This window comes from Myotis davidii, unplaced genomic scaffold (genome assembly GCF_000327345.1).
Source record: "Myotis davidii unplaced genomic scaffold, ASM32734v1 scaffold577, whole genome shotgun sequence".
Classification (NCBI taxonomy): domain Eukaryota; kingdom Metazoa; phylum Chordata; class Mammalia; order Chiroptera; family Vespertilionidae; genus Myotis; species Myotis davidii.
The window spans coordinates 1,438,960-1,455,625 of NW_006289082.1; the positions used below are offsets into that span (position 1 = coordinate 1,438,960).

A 16,666-nucleotide genomic window follows, 5' to 3' on the forward strand; every position below is an offset into this window, starting at 1 on the left:
TATTTCTGAATGGTGCCCAAAGATTCTGCCGTTTTGCAATCATTTTTTGTTGTTTCTACATAAAATATTCCTATATGTAGGTTGGAGATTGTGGAAAATACAAAAAAAAAAAAAACACTAACCCAGCCGCCTACAGATAAATACTGTTTCCATTTGGTTCCGTTTTTCTGTGTGCACATGTGCCTCTGTATTTACGTATTTTTTTCTTGAGTGTGTGAGAGGTCATACTATTTTAGTGTTGCTTTTTCATTTAATAAAACTGTGTCTAATATGTAATACTTTCAACAATAAAGAATTATAAAAAATAAAACTGTCCATTGAAATATGATTTTTATCACCTGAATAGTATTACATTATTTCAATATTGACAAATATTTGTAAACTTGGCTGCTTGATTCTAACTCATACCTTCTTGAAAATTTACAAATGCGTCTTCAAACAATCTACAGTCAAAAAGTGAAGTCCCGATTTCTTCATAGTCTGGAGGGAGAAAAACATTTTTTTAATTTAAATATTTTATGTGGGCAGAAACACCTCACAAAATAACCCTCCAAAATGAAAAGTAAACAGAGCAGTTATCTACTGGGAACTTGTTAGAAATGCAAATTCTTGGCACCTCTACTGAACAGAACCTCAGGGGGGAGGCCCAGCTATCTGTGACTTAAGCCTTCCAGGTCAGCCGTTGCCAACCTTTCAGACCTCAGGGACACCGGTTGGTGACCGCTGCTCCAGGTGATTCTGAGGGGCATGCTCAAGTTTGAGAAGTGCTTGGTCTAGAGACAAAAGAATGCATTGAATGAGCTTTAAGATATGTTTGCTCTTAATTTCATTTTTTGGTTTTGTCCTATAGAAAATAATCCCTTTCAAATAACCATTTATTTTATACTATTGCTTAAAATATAGACTATCAAGCTTTTTCTTACAAAATAGCATTATTTATAATAAAGGTTTTACGCTCATAGGAGAAAGGATAAGAAGGCTAAGTGGCTATACATCTGCACATATGAATGGCACCTCAGCTTTCCAAAGAGTTCCTAATGAAAGGTCACATTTAACTAAGTCAAATGTCAGTCAGAACAGTAAAATTACTTCCATACTTTAAACTTGAACATACCAAAAAGATACTTGGTTTACTAAGGAACAGAATTTGAGTCAAATCAAAACTAACATAATGCCATTCTCAGATCTTAGCAACAAGTGTGCTCCATCTGGGGGGGTGGATGTGGGACTGAGTTTGGTTCTGAAGTGCCCATCTCTTGCTGGTTACTCTCCGCTATGCACACCTTTGGAAAATACTTGAAAACCTTCATGGCATCAGGATACTTTTTACAAAATTAATGAGTTTGTGAATTGCCCACATCCTGTAGATTTGTAAAAGACAGGAGATCTGGAACAATGGATTTTATTAAAGAATGAAATAAAAAGGAAAATAATACTTCAGATAGAAAATGTGTACAGGTTTTTGGTTTTGTTTTGTTTTATATGTAGGTCTGTGAGAAGTCTCTGTATAGGAATTTTGCAATTTTAGTACCTGATTCTGAAATATTCTCATCCATGAGTCTTTCCTGAATCAAATGAAGTTTTTGTGATATTTCTTCAAATAAATCATTAAGAAGTCCTGCTTCCTTACATTTCTTGAGAAAAGCAACTTTCACAATTGCATCTAAGAATAAGAAAAACATTTTAGAAGGAAACAGTGTTAGGGAAGCTGTTATAAATCACTTTATAGTCTTCTTAAGACGTTGCCTAGTGGTAGATGAGCATAATTAGTTAACACATACAGTACCTTTAGGTTGTCTATTAATTGTAATTTCATCAAACCTCATTTTTTCTAGCTGAAACAATGAATGAAATGTTATGAAAATGTGAAAAACTTTGTTTAGAATAATTATATGAAGCAAGACAATGTTCTCAAATTTAGCTTCAACTCTTTTGAGATGACAGCCTTTGTTATTTTTCTGTCATAGTGACTGTTGTTATAGAACATCTATCTGCTTAAGAACAGAAAGCTGCCAGTACTGGCTCCCGGGGAGCGGGGAATCTCAGTGTGAGGGTGGCACATTACTGTATTCTAAGCTCACACTATCTTGCCTTCTCTATCAAAGAGAATATCCTCTCAATACTGAAAAGTGATGGACTGTCCCAACCTAAGTTATTTTGATCTGCTGGGGTTATGATAAGGATTGTTAAGACAAAAAATTTTATTCTTATAAATTAGTTATTACAGGTCTAGAAGAATAAAGTGGGATACCAACTTTGAAACACATGGCTCATCTTTTTTGGTAAGTATTATAAGTCATATTTGTTACAGAAAAAAACTTATAGCAAACCTGTGTGTCTGCTATCCTCTTCTTCCATTTGTTTTTCGGACCTGTTTACTGTTGTTAGTTGAGGTACCTAGAAGGAGAGAAAAATCAAGATTACTTTATACTGATTTTACTGTTGGCATTGAATTGAAACAGAAATTTTAGGGCTAAAATAAGACAGGTTTAGGAAATTATAGAATTTTTGGAAATTAAGGGGACCATTGAGAAAGCACAGAGTTGCAGAGCAGCAGAAGGTATATTTCCATAGAATAGGGAAGCTGAAAAGCTGCAACAGGTACATTCCATAGAATGAGGGTGGGACCAGCAAAAGGTCTACATTTTCAAAATAAAGAGAAGAAAGCCCTTCATTCAGGGGAGAAGAAAACCCAAAGGGAATAGGAAACCAATAAGGAAGGAGGGGGCAGGGGAGAACCTCACATGCCCCATGTGAGGTTGACCTTTGAGCCTAGGAGTTATTATAGTCACCAGTCTTAAGGAAATAGTGACCAATCAGAGCAGATATCAAGGCACCAGGATCTGCAGCCTTTATAAGCCATAGGGAAAGGAACTCAGTGGAACCCTTCCTTCCTCCCGTGGGAATCCGTTCTGTGGGACTCTCCCCCTTCCCTACGTGGAAGTCTGTACTTGCTCTTTAATAAATTTCCACCTTTGCTATACCACCTTCTGTCCGTGGATTCATTCTTCGATTCTGGCGGACAAAGAATCCGGGTTCCAGTCCAAAAATTCCGTTTCAGAATGTTGTATAAAATGCAAACCAATCTTTTTTGTATAATTCAGTGATAATGCCTATGGTGAAAATCATGCCCCATATTCATCTGTTGATGTAAATATCAAATGTATTTTTGTTTTGTATGACAAAACATCAAGAGTTGTGACAAGTAACTCTTATATAATAAAACAGGAGAAAGGTGAAGGTTGCTTATATGACCTGGTGCATAAAAAACTGTTTGAAATCCCCAAAACATTTTCATATGCTTTACACACAACAGTAATCCAGAAAATTATAAGTTACAAATTAGGTCACGTATGGAGCATGCAGCTGGGAAATACTTGGCTAGGTAAGGATGCTCGACCTTACCTCTAATCATTTTAACATCATAAGCACTATATGGGTTCAGATTCTTCTTACTAATTTGGTACCAGGGGATGTGTTATAGGAGCTATAGGACTGTCACATCTAACTTCTCTTTAATATTCATTTCATTAAGGTTCTATCATTTCACCTGAAATCCAGAATGGTTAAAATGAGGACTTTGTAAGAAGAAACTTAAAGCTATAATAAAATTAAGTCAAAGTACCTGTACAGAAATGCTTGTTGAGTGATCTGCCTTCTTTCTTTTTCTTTGTACTCCTGAAAAATGAGCTGAAAACGTAAATCATGTAGAAATCAGAATCCATAAAGGAAAAGACTGATGCTTGATTACATAAATTGTAAAACTCTTACATGCCAAAAGTTATTACAAAGTCAAAAGATATGCCAAACTTGGACTAAATGTTTGCAACATCTATGATAAAAGGCCAATTTAAAAAATATAAAAAGATCTCATAAATCAATACAAAAAAAGACAGTGGAGTAGAAAAATGGGCAAATTGGGAGCCCTCTGGGGAGAGGGTTCATTGAATAGGAAAACAGACTGGGTGACAGGAAAATAAATATAATTGATCAAAAGATAGAGGAATACACTCAATTTCACTCAAGTAAAGATGCAAAGTAAAAACAGATGGACAAAGATGAAGGTGCTCAGTATCTAATGTTTGCAAGGATTTGGGTAATTATGTACTGCTGGAGCAGCCTCTTTGGAAGATAATTAACCAATAGTTAACTCAGTTTCATTTTTTAGACTCTTTGATCCAGCAATCGACTGAAAGGAAGTTTTCCTAATAGGATAGTTCATAAAGGCACAAAGTTGAATGGAGAAAAATGCTAACTACAGTATTAAATGTGGTAGAAAAACTGGAAGTAACCTAAATGCCCATCATACAGAGACTAGTCCAGTTGTGGTTCAGTTATGTGACTAAATAATGTACACAATGGGACATTATGCAGTCTTTTAAAAGTGAGGTAGATCCACTTGTGTTGATATGGAAGGATCTCTAGAATATATTAAGTGAAAAAGCAAAGTACAGTAGTAGGTAAGTTTGTATACACAGACAATTTTGGAAAGAATTCAAAAGACAATCTTCTGGGGAGAAGATTCACTACCAGTGTTATAATCTGCTTTTTAAAACTAATACATTATTGTTACCTTTCCTGTCAATAAACAGTAATTGACAACAGGGTTTTTCATAGTATTTCTTAAGTTAAAAGAGTAATGGTTTCAACCAAAAAAAAAAAGTAAAGAAAAGGATATGTATTGAAATGGCATTTAGTTCTGAACAGCTTATTTTATTAACACCCAGTAATTCCTAGGAAGTGTACTTTATATGTCCCTAGTCCACCCTCATTGGGACCTAAACTGTGGCCAAAGCTTGCTACATATGAGGTGTACTGAATTCCTGCTAGCAACACATATTTCAAAATAATGTAAATTTACGATTTCTTATTCTTCCCCAAAACATCAACCCATTATTTTTTGAAAAGGTACCGAAACAGGAATTTTTAGGGGTGAAAAAACAGGTTTTAGGAAATTTTAGAAATTAAGGAAATTAAGGGGACCATGGAGGAAGCACAGGGCTGCAGAGCAGCAGAAGGTATAGTTCCATAGAATGAGGGAGCTGAAAAGCTGCAACAGGTACATTTCCATAGAATGACCCTTCATCCAGAAGGAGAAGAAAGCCCAAAGGGAATAGGAAAACAATAACAAAGAGGGGGGAGAACCTCACATGTTTCATGTGAGGTTCTACCTTTGAGCCTAGGAGTTACTATAGTAACCAGTCCAAAGGAATAGTGACCAGAGGGGATATCAAGGCACAGGCTCTGTAGCCTTTATAAGCCACAGGGAAAGGGAACTCAGTGGGACCCTTTTCCCCACTCCCGACGTGGGGTTTTGTACTTGTTCTTTAATAAATTTCCACCTTTGCTATACCACCTTCTGTCCGTGGATTCATTCTTCTACTCCGGCGGACAAAGAATCTGGGACATCCTGCCCAGGGAACAAACACCGTATGTTCCAGCCCAAAAATTTTGCTTCAGTAATGACTCAAAAATGAGGGTAATGATATTGTTTGGATAAAATGAAGTTGGTATGACACAGAATTGAGCCTTTTCCAAATAGGTCCTAACTCCAGTCCACAAGGAGCATTCCAGATTCTGTGCTAGAAAGATACTGCTTTTTCTGACAGTACGTGGAAACCATTCATGAATGAATGTCCATCTCATACTTCCATTCAGACAGGGTCCAATTTTAGAACTTAATTGCTAACCATTAATTAGAACTGAAATGCTAACCATGCATTCTTAGGACACTTTCATTTAGGGGCCATGCAGCACTTTATCAATTTTATCTACTAAAAATTCTGATATTCTTTTAGAAGAGAAGCAGTCACAAAAAGGCAGAGCTTTTTACCTTGTTGTGAGACAGTCTTCTGAATGCAGTGAGGATGGAAGACACGAGACAAAGGCTTTACAGAGAGGAGGCCTAGTTCACAAAGAAAACTTAGTACATTATGTGACACACTGTACAAAGGAAATGACAATTTTATATGTAAAATGTTTAATTCAGAAATTTTTATTTTAATTCAGTGAGGCTAGTAAATCAGGTTACTTCATGTCTTACCTAAATGATTACTTTTCTTTAAACCCACAATACTAAATTTTAGAGACTTACCAGATTGAGTTTCTCTCGATGGATCATGTTCTTGGCAAAACACTCTGAAAATGGAATTTCAAAGAATTGTTAAATATTTTTACATATTTTCAAATATGCCTATTTTCGTGATTTAAAAAGGAATTAAACTATCTTTATGATAGTATTGCCCTAAATATTTGTTAAAGAAAAATGCTGTTTGAGACTTCCAGTCAAGAGGAAATATAGGTAAACGCTGTGCTGGCCTCCTCCCATGGCCACATCAAATTTACAACTAAATTATAGGACAAACCCTCCTGAGAATCACCTGAAAGTCTTAGCTGAACAAAACTCTTATAACTAAGGATAGAAAGAAAACCCATGTCAAGACTGGTAGGAGAGGCAGAGATATGAAATGCACTATCCCAACACCCATGTGTGGCTATTCAGAACTGGGAGGGATAGCTTGGCTGTGGAGGCCCCTCACTCCTTAGCCCCACACCAGACTCTCCAGCCCAGAAGACCAGTGCCAGGAAGAGGAGACCCCACCACGTGTGGCTGTGAAATCAGCAGGGACCCAGTCTGGGTGTGAAGGAGGGCTGTTATAAGACCCAGACAACCTCTTAAAAGACTTGAGTACAGACTCACTCACCCTAAATTTTAGAGAAGGGAAAGAAGCTTAAAAAGTGCCAGGGACATATGTGGAGGAACTAGTCTGGCTTCAAGTAAGACCTGGAGGAGTAGCTCTCTCAGGACAAAAGTGCCATCAGGCACCATTGGTCTGTTGTTGACTCCTCCCCACATACAACCTGCAGGTGCTGGTGGACACAAAAATCTGAGTCAACCTGGCTAACAGAGTTCACCTTGGCCTGGTGATTCCCCGACACCCCGCCCCACCTAATTCCCACACCCACCCAAACACCTTTCAGAGGCTTATCCACACAAGCTCTGTGGAATTTCCTAAAATTTCTAAAAGATCCACAAACCCCAAATGAACACTGTCTGGCCTCAGCTTTCCATGTACCTCTTGCTACCAGTCCCAAGCCTGGAGCTAGTAGAAGCCAGCCTCATTCCACAGCATAGCCACTATCACGTGCCTCCACTCCCAGCACAGGCAGCTACCAAACACCGACCACTCTGCAGCTCCTACCAGGTGGCCTCAGGCCAAAGAGCAGCTGACCTTGCCCTGCACAGGAGCCCCTCCTAAGAGGCCCTGGAACCAACACACCTGGGGGCTGGCTTCAGACCACACCAGAGCACCACCAATTAGTGCCACAAATGACACACCCAAATAGTGGTCTCAGTAGGCACCAGAGCCCTGCTAAAGCAAATCCCACTTTGTGGGGTCAGCCCCTGCACAACAGCTTTGCTGTAGTCATTGCCTCACAATCTGTCAGCCTGAGGATCAATCCCACCCACTGATGTGCCAACAGCAATCAAGGTTCAACTCAATGGAAGGGACATAAAACCCACACAAAGGACACCACTGGAATACCCAATTCAAGTGAACAGGGAGACTACGCCACGGGGCCCCACAGGACACCTTCTACATAAGGCCACTCTCCCAAGACTGGGAGATACAGCAGTTCTACCTAATACATAGAAGCAAATACAAGGAGGCAGCCAAAATGAGAAGACAAAGAAACAGGTCCTAAATGAAAGAACAGAACAACATTCCAGAAAAAGAATTAAACAAAATGGAAGCAAGCAATCTACCAGATGCAGCATTCAAAGTAATGGTTATAAGGATGCTCAATGAACTTAGGGGAAGAGTGGATGGTATCAGTGAGACATTCAATAAAGAGATAGGAAGCTTAAAAAAAAAAGAGATAGAAAAAATGAAGAACCAGTCAGACATGAAGAATACAAGAACTGAAATGAAGACTACATTAGATGGAATCAGCAGATTAGATAAAGGAGAGAAACAAAACAGTGATATGGAAGATAAGGTAGCAGAACAGCAAAAAGAAAAAATAATTTTAAAAAAATGAAAATAGTTTAAGGGACTTCCAGGGCAATATAAAATGTAATGACATTCACATCACAGCAGTACCAGAAAGAGAAGAGAGAGAATAATGGATTGAGAACTTATTTGAAGAAATAAGAAAACTTCCCTAATCTGGCAAAGAAAATAGACATACAACTCTAGAAAGTGCAGAGTCCCAAAAAAGATGAACCCAAAGAGGCCCACACCAAGATGCATAATTAAAATACCAAAGGTTAAAAGGGGACATCTACGATACGTTCAATAATAAAAATAAATAAAATAAAACAAGAGGCCCGGTGCATGAAATTTGTGCATGGATAGGGTCCCTAGGCCTGGCCAGCAATCAGGGCCTTCCTTAGTTCCACGCCGCCCCCTGGTGGTCAGTGCACATCATAGCCAGCAGTTGAACTCCCAGTCAGCCGAACTCCCAAGGGGACAATTTGCATATTAGTCTTTTATTATATAGGATGCGAAAGGTTAAAGACAAAGAGAGAATCTTAAAAGCATCAAAACAAACTGTTAGAAAACTAAGGGAGCTCCCATAAGACTGTTAGCTGATTTCTCAATAGAAACTTTGCAGGCCTGAAGGGTTAGCACAAAATATTTAAAGTGATAAAAAGCAAGGACCTACAGCCAAGGTTACTCCACCCAGAAAGACTATCATTTAGAATATTAGGAGCGATAGCTTTCCAGCCAAGAAAAAGCTGAAGGAGTTCATCACCACCAAACCAGTATTACAAGAAAGGTTAAAGAGAGAGAGAGAGAGAGAGAGAGAGTTGGGGGAGGAGGAAAAAAGGAGAAGCAGCAAAAAATAAGAGTAAGAAAATATTGCAAAGAAAAATTATTACTGATAAGGTAAACAATAAAATCACTGGATCAATCAACTATAAAGTTAATACAAAGTTTAAAGGCAGAAGTAAGTACAACAGTTAAATCAAGGGATACACACACACACACACACACACACACACAAGAAGTAAAAAAAAATGATGTAAAAATAAATGTGGAGGTGGAGAGTAAAACTGGTTGTGACTTTAGAATGTGTTCAAATTTAAGCAACCACCAACCTAAGACAGACTGCTGTAAACATAGATGGGATATATGATGCACAAACCAAAAGACTGCAAAAGATATACAAGAAATAAAGAGAAAGGAATCAAACACAACACTATAGAAAGTCATCAACATACAAGAGAGTAAGAGAATAACAAAGGAACAGAGAAGAATTACAGAACCAATCAGAAAACAATAATAAAATGGAAATATCTATATGCCTTGCAATAATTTAAGTATAAACAGATTAAATAATCTATCAAAAGACAATGGATAGTTTCCTCAAAAAAATTAAATATGGAACTCCCATTTGACACAGTGGTTCCACTTCTAGGAATATATCCTAAGAAACCAAAGCCAATCAGAAAGAATGTATGCATCGCTATGTTCATAGCAGTGCAATTCATAATAGCTAAGATCTGGAAACAGCCCAAGTGCCTGTTTCATCAGTAGATGAGTGGATAAAAAAGAGTTGTGGTACATTTACACCATGGAATACTATGCAGCAGTAAAAACAGAAGGATATCTTACCCTTTGAGACAGCATGCAAGGATCTGGAGAGTATTATGCTAGATGAAATAAGCCAATCAGAGAAAGACAAGTATCACACGATCTCACTCATATGTTGAATCTAATGAACAAAATAAACTGAAGAACAAAACAGACCAGAGACAGAAATATGGGACACACTGTCCAACCTCAGAGGGAAGAGATTAACCAAAGAACTTATATGCATATATGCATAACCCATGGACATTGACAATAGTGTGGTGAAGGCCTGGGGCAGGGGGCAGATGTCTGCTAGAAGGGGTTAATGAGGGGAAAATGGGGACATCTATGATACTTTCAACAATAAAGATCAATTTTAAAAAAGGCAATGGATAAAGAAATTGTGGTACATACATAATGAAATATTACTCAGCCATAAAAATAATGAAATCTTACCATTTGCAACAACATGGATGGACCCAGAGGGTATTATGCTAAGTGAAATAAGTCAGACAGAGAAACACAAATATAGATTTCACTTATATGTGGACTCTAAAGAACAAAATAAATGAACAAACAAAATCGAAAAAGACTCACAGATACAGGGAACAAACTGATGGTTGCCAGATGAAGGGATGAAGAAGCAGAAAACAGGTACAGAAGAGTCACAGGGACATCAGGCACAGCACAGGGAAATAGTCAATAATAGTGTAATAACTGTAAGGGTGCCAGGAGGGTGAAAACTTACTGAAGGTCTCACTTCATAAATTATATAAATGTCCAATCACTACGTGGTACACCTGAAACTAATAAAATATTGAACGTCTCTAATTGAAAAAACTTTAAAGTTAAGCCAAAAAAAAAAAAATCTGTTCGAACCTGTGTAAGTTACTGACCCACATCAAGCACAGATGGAGCCTCTGCCAGATGTTCTCCACGTTCTTGGGCCTCAGAAAGGTCGGTATGCTCTCTTGAAGGGTTTAGCCCTGACTAGATATTCTGAACATACTAGTTTATAGATAGTAATCAGTAGGTTTTTACTGAATAAAGACACCTAAGGACCCAACATCTAAGATGCACAAAATTTTATCTGACTATACAAAGTTCTGATTTTCAACAATAAATATTTAGCACAAAACTGCATGTATTAATTTGGGAAGCACAGTTTTCTAACTCCACAGGCATCTCACCTAAATTTTAGATTTGAACTGCATGACTCTAGAATTGATCAGTGCCCCAGAAGAGAAGTAGCAAAGTTATGAAAAAGAAATGGTGAATTTTAAGGATCTGCTCAAGCCGCATTTTCTTTCCATCCTTTCTTCCTCCTCAGCCCCTACCTACATCTCCTTCCTTCCCTTATGGTGCTGAGCCCTAAGATGCAGGGTCCCCTCACCTACGGGAATGAATGAATGCTTGCTGTCTCACACCAGTTCCCACCTCCTCCATTTAGTTTTCTCAGCCACCCCACCTCTTCTCCCAATCAAAATTAATCTCACCCTTTGGATTCTGGTATCTCTGAGCACTTTCATTTGCCAGGTACTTAATTTTTTTTTAATATGAAAATTTTCAAACATATATAAATGTGGAGGAGATATGATGAACCCTCATGCCCCCAACCATCATTCAGTTTCACTCAACATCATTAATCGTCAGGAAATGCAAATCAAAATCACAATAAGATATCACCTCACACCTGTTAGGATGGCTATTATCAGAAAGACTAGAAATAAGAAGTGTTGGTCAGGATGTGGAGAAACCTTGTGCACTATTGGTGGAAATGTAAATTGATGCAGCCATTATAGAAAACAGCATGGAAATTCCTCAAAAAATTAAAATTAGAACTACCATACAATCCATTTCTGGGTATTTATCTGAAGAAAACAAAAACACTAATTTGCAAAACTATATGCACCCCTATGTTCATTAAAGCTTTATTTACAATAGCCAAGATATGAAAACAACCTAAGTAGCCTGAATCAATTTAGTTAACAGTTGGCTTACTGTTTTGTTTTTACTAAATTATATAATTATTTAACTGAACTGAAACTTTTCATCGAAAGGGAGCTCAAGTTTCACCCTGGATAAAATAAATATAATTCTATTGGACTTGAAATATGCCTTATTAGGCCCTGGCCAGTGTGGCTCAGCTGATTGGAGCATTGTCTCATACACCAAAAGGTCATGGGTTCAATTCCCGGTCAGGGCACATACCTGGGTTTCATGTTTGGTCCCAGGTTGGGGTATGTATGAGAAGCAGCCAATCGATGTTTCTCTCTCACATTTATATTTTGTTCTCTCTCTCTCTCTCTCTCTATCTCTCTCTTTCTCTCTCTCTCTCTCTCTTTCTTTTCCTTTCTCTCTAAAATTGATGAGCATGTCCATTGATGAGGATTAAGAAAAAAAAAGAAATATGCCTTATTGGGTTAAAATTAACATTTAAAGAATTATTAAGGACATGACGCAAGATTTAAAAGTCAAAAGCAATACAAACAAGGTAAGTTTCTTTAATAACTGAAAGACTGATTACTGTATTTGTTGCATAGTTTATAATTTTTAGAAGTTATTTATAGGTATGATAGTGGTGACCATGGTGGGAAAAGGTATTTATTGAGCAGACAAGATGGATAAACAATAGACCTGTGGCTAACAAGTAAGGCTCCTTTCCTGTTTATAGGAAAGAGCAAATGTAAACTGGTTCCCAGTCTCACAGCTACCCATTATGTAGATCACTAGGTCACTCATGCCACTCTGACCACCAATGCTTTCTTTCCACCAGAAAAGAAGGAATGTAGGAAGATTACAAACAAAACCAAAAGCAACCCTACTTATTTTCTTCCCATGACATATGGAGAACGTGTTGTGAAGTCAGATTCCCAACCAGGGACCCCAAACTAAGTTCTTACTTAGAAATAATTAGCATAAAATTAGTTTTAAAAATCTCTTTGCACCCTAACCAGTGTGGCTCAGTTGGTTCGAGTGTTGTCTTGTACAGTGTAAGGTTGAAGGTTAGATTCCCCAATCAGGACACATACTTAGATTGCCGGTTCAATCCCCAGTTTCTCAAATCAATGTTTCTTTTTCTCTCTTACCCCCTCCCCTGCTTTCTCTAAAAAAATAAACATCTCCTCGGGTGAGAATTAAAAATATATGTATCTTTGCCTTAATCTTAAACCATTCCTTATTTTATTCCAGTCCCCCCAAATGTGGCTCTAAAACTGTTTTATTAAATACTTATAAATTCCTCCAGATCCAGTGTGTAGAACAGCACGGTCATTCTTGGCACAGAAAAAGTGGTAATTCTTGGGACAGGATTTTTTATCACATCCCACGGTGGCTCCTTTTTCATCACAAAATGTGCATTTCTACAGAAGAATAGATATTACTGAGTAAGCACCTGTTCTCATAATCTTTCTTAAAATTTAAAATTAAACGTGCTATTAAATATTATTTTTAAGTCAGTAACCCTAATGTCCTGAGGTACAACATTACTTACATTTGGCTGGTTAGCTAACTAGAACACTTGGCACAGACTGTTTTGAAATGATCTGATTAAAAGCAGAAAACCGCTCTGGCTGGTTTGGCTTAGTGGATAGAGCATTGGCCTGCGGACTGAAGGGTCCCGGATTCGATTCCAGTCAAGGGCACATGCCTGGGTTATGGACTCGATCCCCAGTGGGGGGCGTGCAAGAGGCAGCTGATCAATGATCATCTCTTATCATGGATGTTTCTCTCTCTCCCTCTCTGAAATCAATAAAAAAAGCAGAAAACCTGTTTTGTTTCAAAAAACTAATCTCAAAAAGCAGGGTTGGAAAATTGTCCAGCTCTAAGCACTGGGTCCTGTTACAGACACTGAGTCTGTGGCTGGAGCAGCTAGCTCCTGGTTGTGCCACTAAGAGCTGTGTGGTCTCCAGCCAGTCACTTCCTCTCTCTTAGACCCACATTTCTCCCTGTATATAACAAGGCCTGTTTTACAGATTGTGTGATAGGTAAAGGCCTCTAAGGAGATGATATATAAGCTTAGATGTGAATAATAAGAGCTCCTAGCATGCAAACAACAACACAATCAGGGGGAAGGACATTCTAAGCTGAAGGCCTTATGTTCTGGCAGCAAGAATGAATTTCGACAACGGCAAGCTTTCTGGAAGGATGGGGCAGAGCTGCGAGAGGTGGGGGTGGGTTACGGGAGGGGGCGCTGGTGTAGTTGGAGCAGAGAGGAGGCAAGGAAGAGTCTGGGATAAGACCCAAGGTATAGTCAGGGCTGTGTCATGTAGGGCTTATAAGCCAGAGTAAAGAGTTGGGATTTTATCCTCATGCAAGGGGAGCATAAACTGAGCAATATTTTTAAGACACTATGCTGGCTGCTGTGTGGAGAATGGGCTGGGGTAAGGATGGGCAGGAGAGAAAGCACGGCAAGTATCGGTAGTGCTCAGCAACCATCCAAAAGAGGCAGACCAGCGACTTCACTACAGTGGGTCACAGACACAGAGAGAAGTGGAGGACACAAGTCTGTCTGTAGGATGGTACTGACGGGCTTGATGCTCGGTTGGGAGGTTAATGAGGAGATGATGGCTAAAGGACGTGCTGTTTATTGAGGTGAGGAGTGAACAGGTTTGGATGGAGTGTGTGTGTGTGTGTGTGTGTGTGTGTGTGTGTGTGTAGCAGGTGTGGTGAACGTCTGGCCCCAGGGCCGTATAAGGCCCATGAAATCATTTGGTCTGGCCCTGCCAAGACATTAGGGATGAGTTAATTAAATGTTTGACCAAATGTAGCAGGCTAATTTTTAAGTTGATAGCTTTTTATAGTCCACAAATGATGTTATAAATATCCAAATGGCTCTTTGCAGAAAAAAGGTTCCCCATCCTGGTGTAGAGGATGGATTTTTGGCCAGTTTAACATGAGATGCTGTTAGATATCCATGTAGATATGCCAGACTGGTTGTCAGGGTTAGAGATACAGAGTCACTGGCATAAGTATGGTAAAGCCATGAGAACTGCATGATGTCACGTAGGCAGGCTGTTCCCACATGATGGAGGAAGGAGCCCAGGGTAGAGCACTGGGCACCCTGAACTTTAAGGGTTGAGCAGAGGAGGAAAACAGCTCAAGGCGCCCGGGAGCAGCAGCCAGCTTACAGATAAGAGCTATACTAGCAGAGTGTATCTAGGAGGTCAAAGAATAAAGTGCTTCAAAATGCAGGGCACAGACAACTGCGAGATGAATACTGCTGAAAGGTCAACTAAGGACAGAGAAGGAACAGTGCCACTGACAAGTGTCTTGTGTAAAAGGGAGGGTTGTTTTTTAAGATGACGTGATCAGTTGCTCATGTTCACATGCTGAGGGGAATAATGTAATAGAAAGGGGATACTGATGTAAAGAGGGTAGAGGTAAATGCAAGGGTCTAGTCCTTAAGAAGGAAGGGTACTGGCTCCAAAGTCCAAGAGGACGGTTAGCTTTCACAGGAGGAAGGTCCAGGTGGGACAGAGGTGGGTGGGTGGTGGTTTGGATACTAGGAGTTCCGTCCAATGGTTGCCATTTTCTCAGTAAAAGTCAGGCAAAGAAATGTACAGCACCAAGGATTAACCCTAATGTACACTATGCACTTTGGGTGTTTATAATCTGTCAATGTAGGTTCATTACTTTGTAAGAAATGTACTTTCTGGGGGGGGGGGATGTTGATGGTGGGGAGTGGCTATGCATGTGTGGGTGCCGGGGGTTATATAAGAAATCTCTGTGCCTTCCCCTCAAATTTTCTGTGACCCTAGAATTGTTCTAAAAAATAAAGTCTATTTAAAAAGTCATTAACTTGGGGATAGGAAGATGAAGTGGGGAGAGGTTTTAAAGAGAGTTGAGGGGATATGAAACAGTAACTGTGGTGGGTGGAGAATCCCTTTGAGGTATGTGACTATGACTCTAAGATCAGTCAACACATTTGTGGGGTTATCGCCTGTTGTTCCCAACTGCTCAAGTGTGGGTGCTATTCAGCATATGCAGACAACAGACAGACGCAATTTCCCCAGGGTTGGGGCTTTGCTAGGAGAGTAAGGATGTGGGCGGTGGGGAGAGGGAGACCAGGGGTGTTTGGAAGAGTATTACCACAATGACGGATCATGGCTATGAGGTGGGGCCATTGATTGTGAAGGGGTCAATGAAACACTGCTGGAGCTGGGTGAGCTGAGCAGACAGGACATGTCTAAAGAAAAATAATCTTCATTGTCTCCAGTGATCAGAGAAATGCAAGATAAAACTTTCTTTCAGACTGGTAAAAATTAATAAAGTTGGATATTCATTTTTGTCCAGGGCTGGGAGCAGTGCTTTTCATCCCCGATGTACAGATATATAGTGATACAACCGTTTTGGGGGACAGTGTGTCAGCATGTTTCAAAAATTTTAAAGAGAATTCTCTTTGACACTCAGCCACTCCACTTCTGGGAATATTCTCTACAGTGACACTCAAACAAATACACAAGGATATATGTACAAAGATTTGCTGCAGCTTTAGTTGTTATAGTGAGAAACCGGAATCAACTCATTACCTAACAACAATAGAATGGTTGTGTGCATTCCGGGACATCCTCAGGAATTCTATGAAGTCAATGCAGAGAATGGAGAGTCATATGCTCACAATTTTATAAACATGCCATGTCATTCTTGCCTTCCACATTCTGCACATCCTGTTCCCTCTCTCCGCATTCTCCTTCCTCGTCTTCATTTTCACCTACAAGGACTCCTGAGGCCCAAACGTGGTGAAGCACCTGCTTGCTGAGTGCCTTGTGCTGACCCTCAGCATGTCAGGCTGTGTGGAAACTGGCCATGTATGTGCTGACACCTTGCAAGGGCTAAATCAATGTTTCTCAGATTCATTAACCCTATCATGGTGGTGGCAAGGGCTTTAGGTACTTATACTTGCTGTACTGCTTGCTTGTTAAGCTGTGCAAGGCCTTTCATAAGGAAGTCTAAAGTAATGGACCCAGTAGAAACTGACCACAGCTTCAAGGGTAAACCCTGACGAGTTAGTCACCTCTAGCAATGGGTGCAGGAAAGGGGGGGGGCAGCAATTAAACATTCTGAGGGCTCTTATTCCATGCTTG

The 16,666-nt window shown here is 39.4% G+C and overlaps 1 protein-coding gene across 1 annotated transcript in view; it reads right to left on the minus strand.

Moving 5' to 3' along the window:
- The window catches only part of PHF11 (PHD finger protein 11), a 33,756-nt gene that overhangs the window by 2,236 nt on the left and 14,854 nt on the right, over nucleotides 1-16,666 (minus strand). The window contains exons 5-11 of the mRNA XM_015562310.1: nucleotides 12,813-12,943; nucleotides 6,095-6,138; nucleotides 5,834-5,905; nucleotides 3,626-3,690; nucleotides 2,331-2,397; nucleotides 1,532-1,663; nucleotides 409-480 (exon numbers count right to left, since the gene is read on the minus strand). Coding sequence (XP_015417796.1) covers nucleotides 409-480; nucleotides 1,532-1,663; nucleotides 2,331-2,397; nucleotides 3,626-3,690; nucleotides 5,834-5,905; nucleotides 6,095-6,138; nucleotides 12,813-12,943 — 583 coding nt within the window. The remainder of the gene's footprint in view (nucleotides 1-408; nucleotides 481-1,531; nucleotides 1,664-2,330; nucleotides 2,398-3,625; nucleotides 3,691-5,833; nucleotides 5,906-6,094; nucleotides 6,139-12,812; nucleotides 12,944-16,666) is intronic.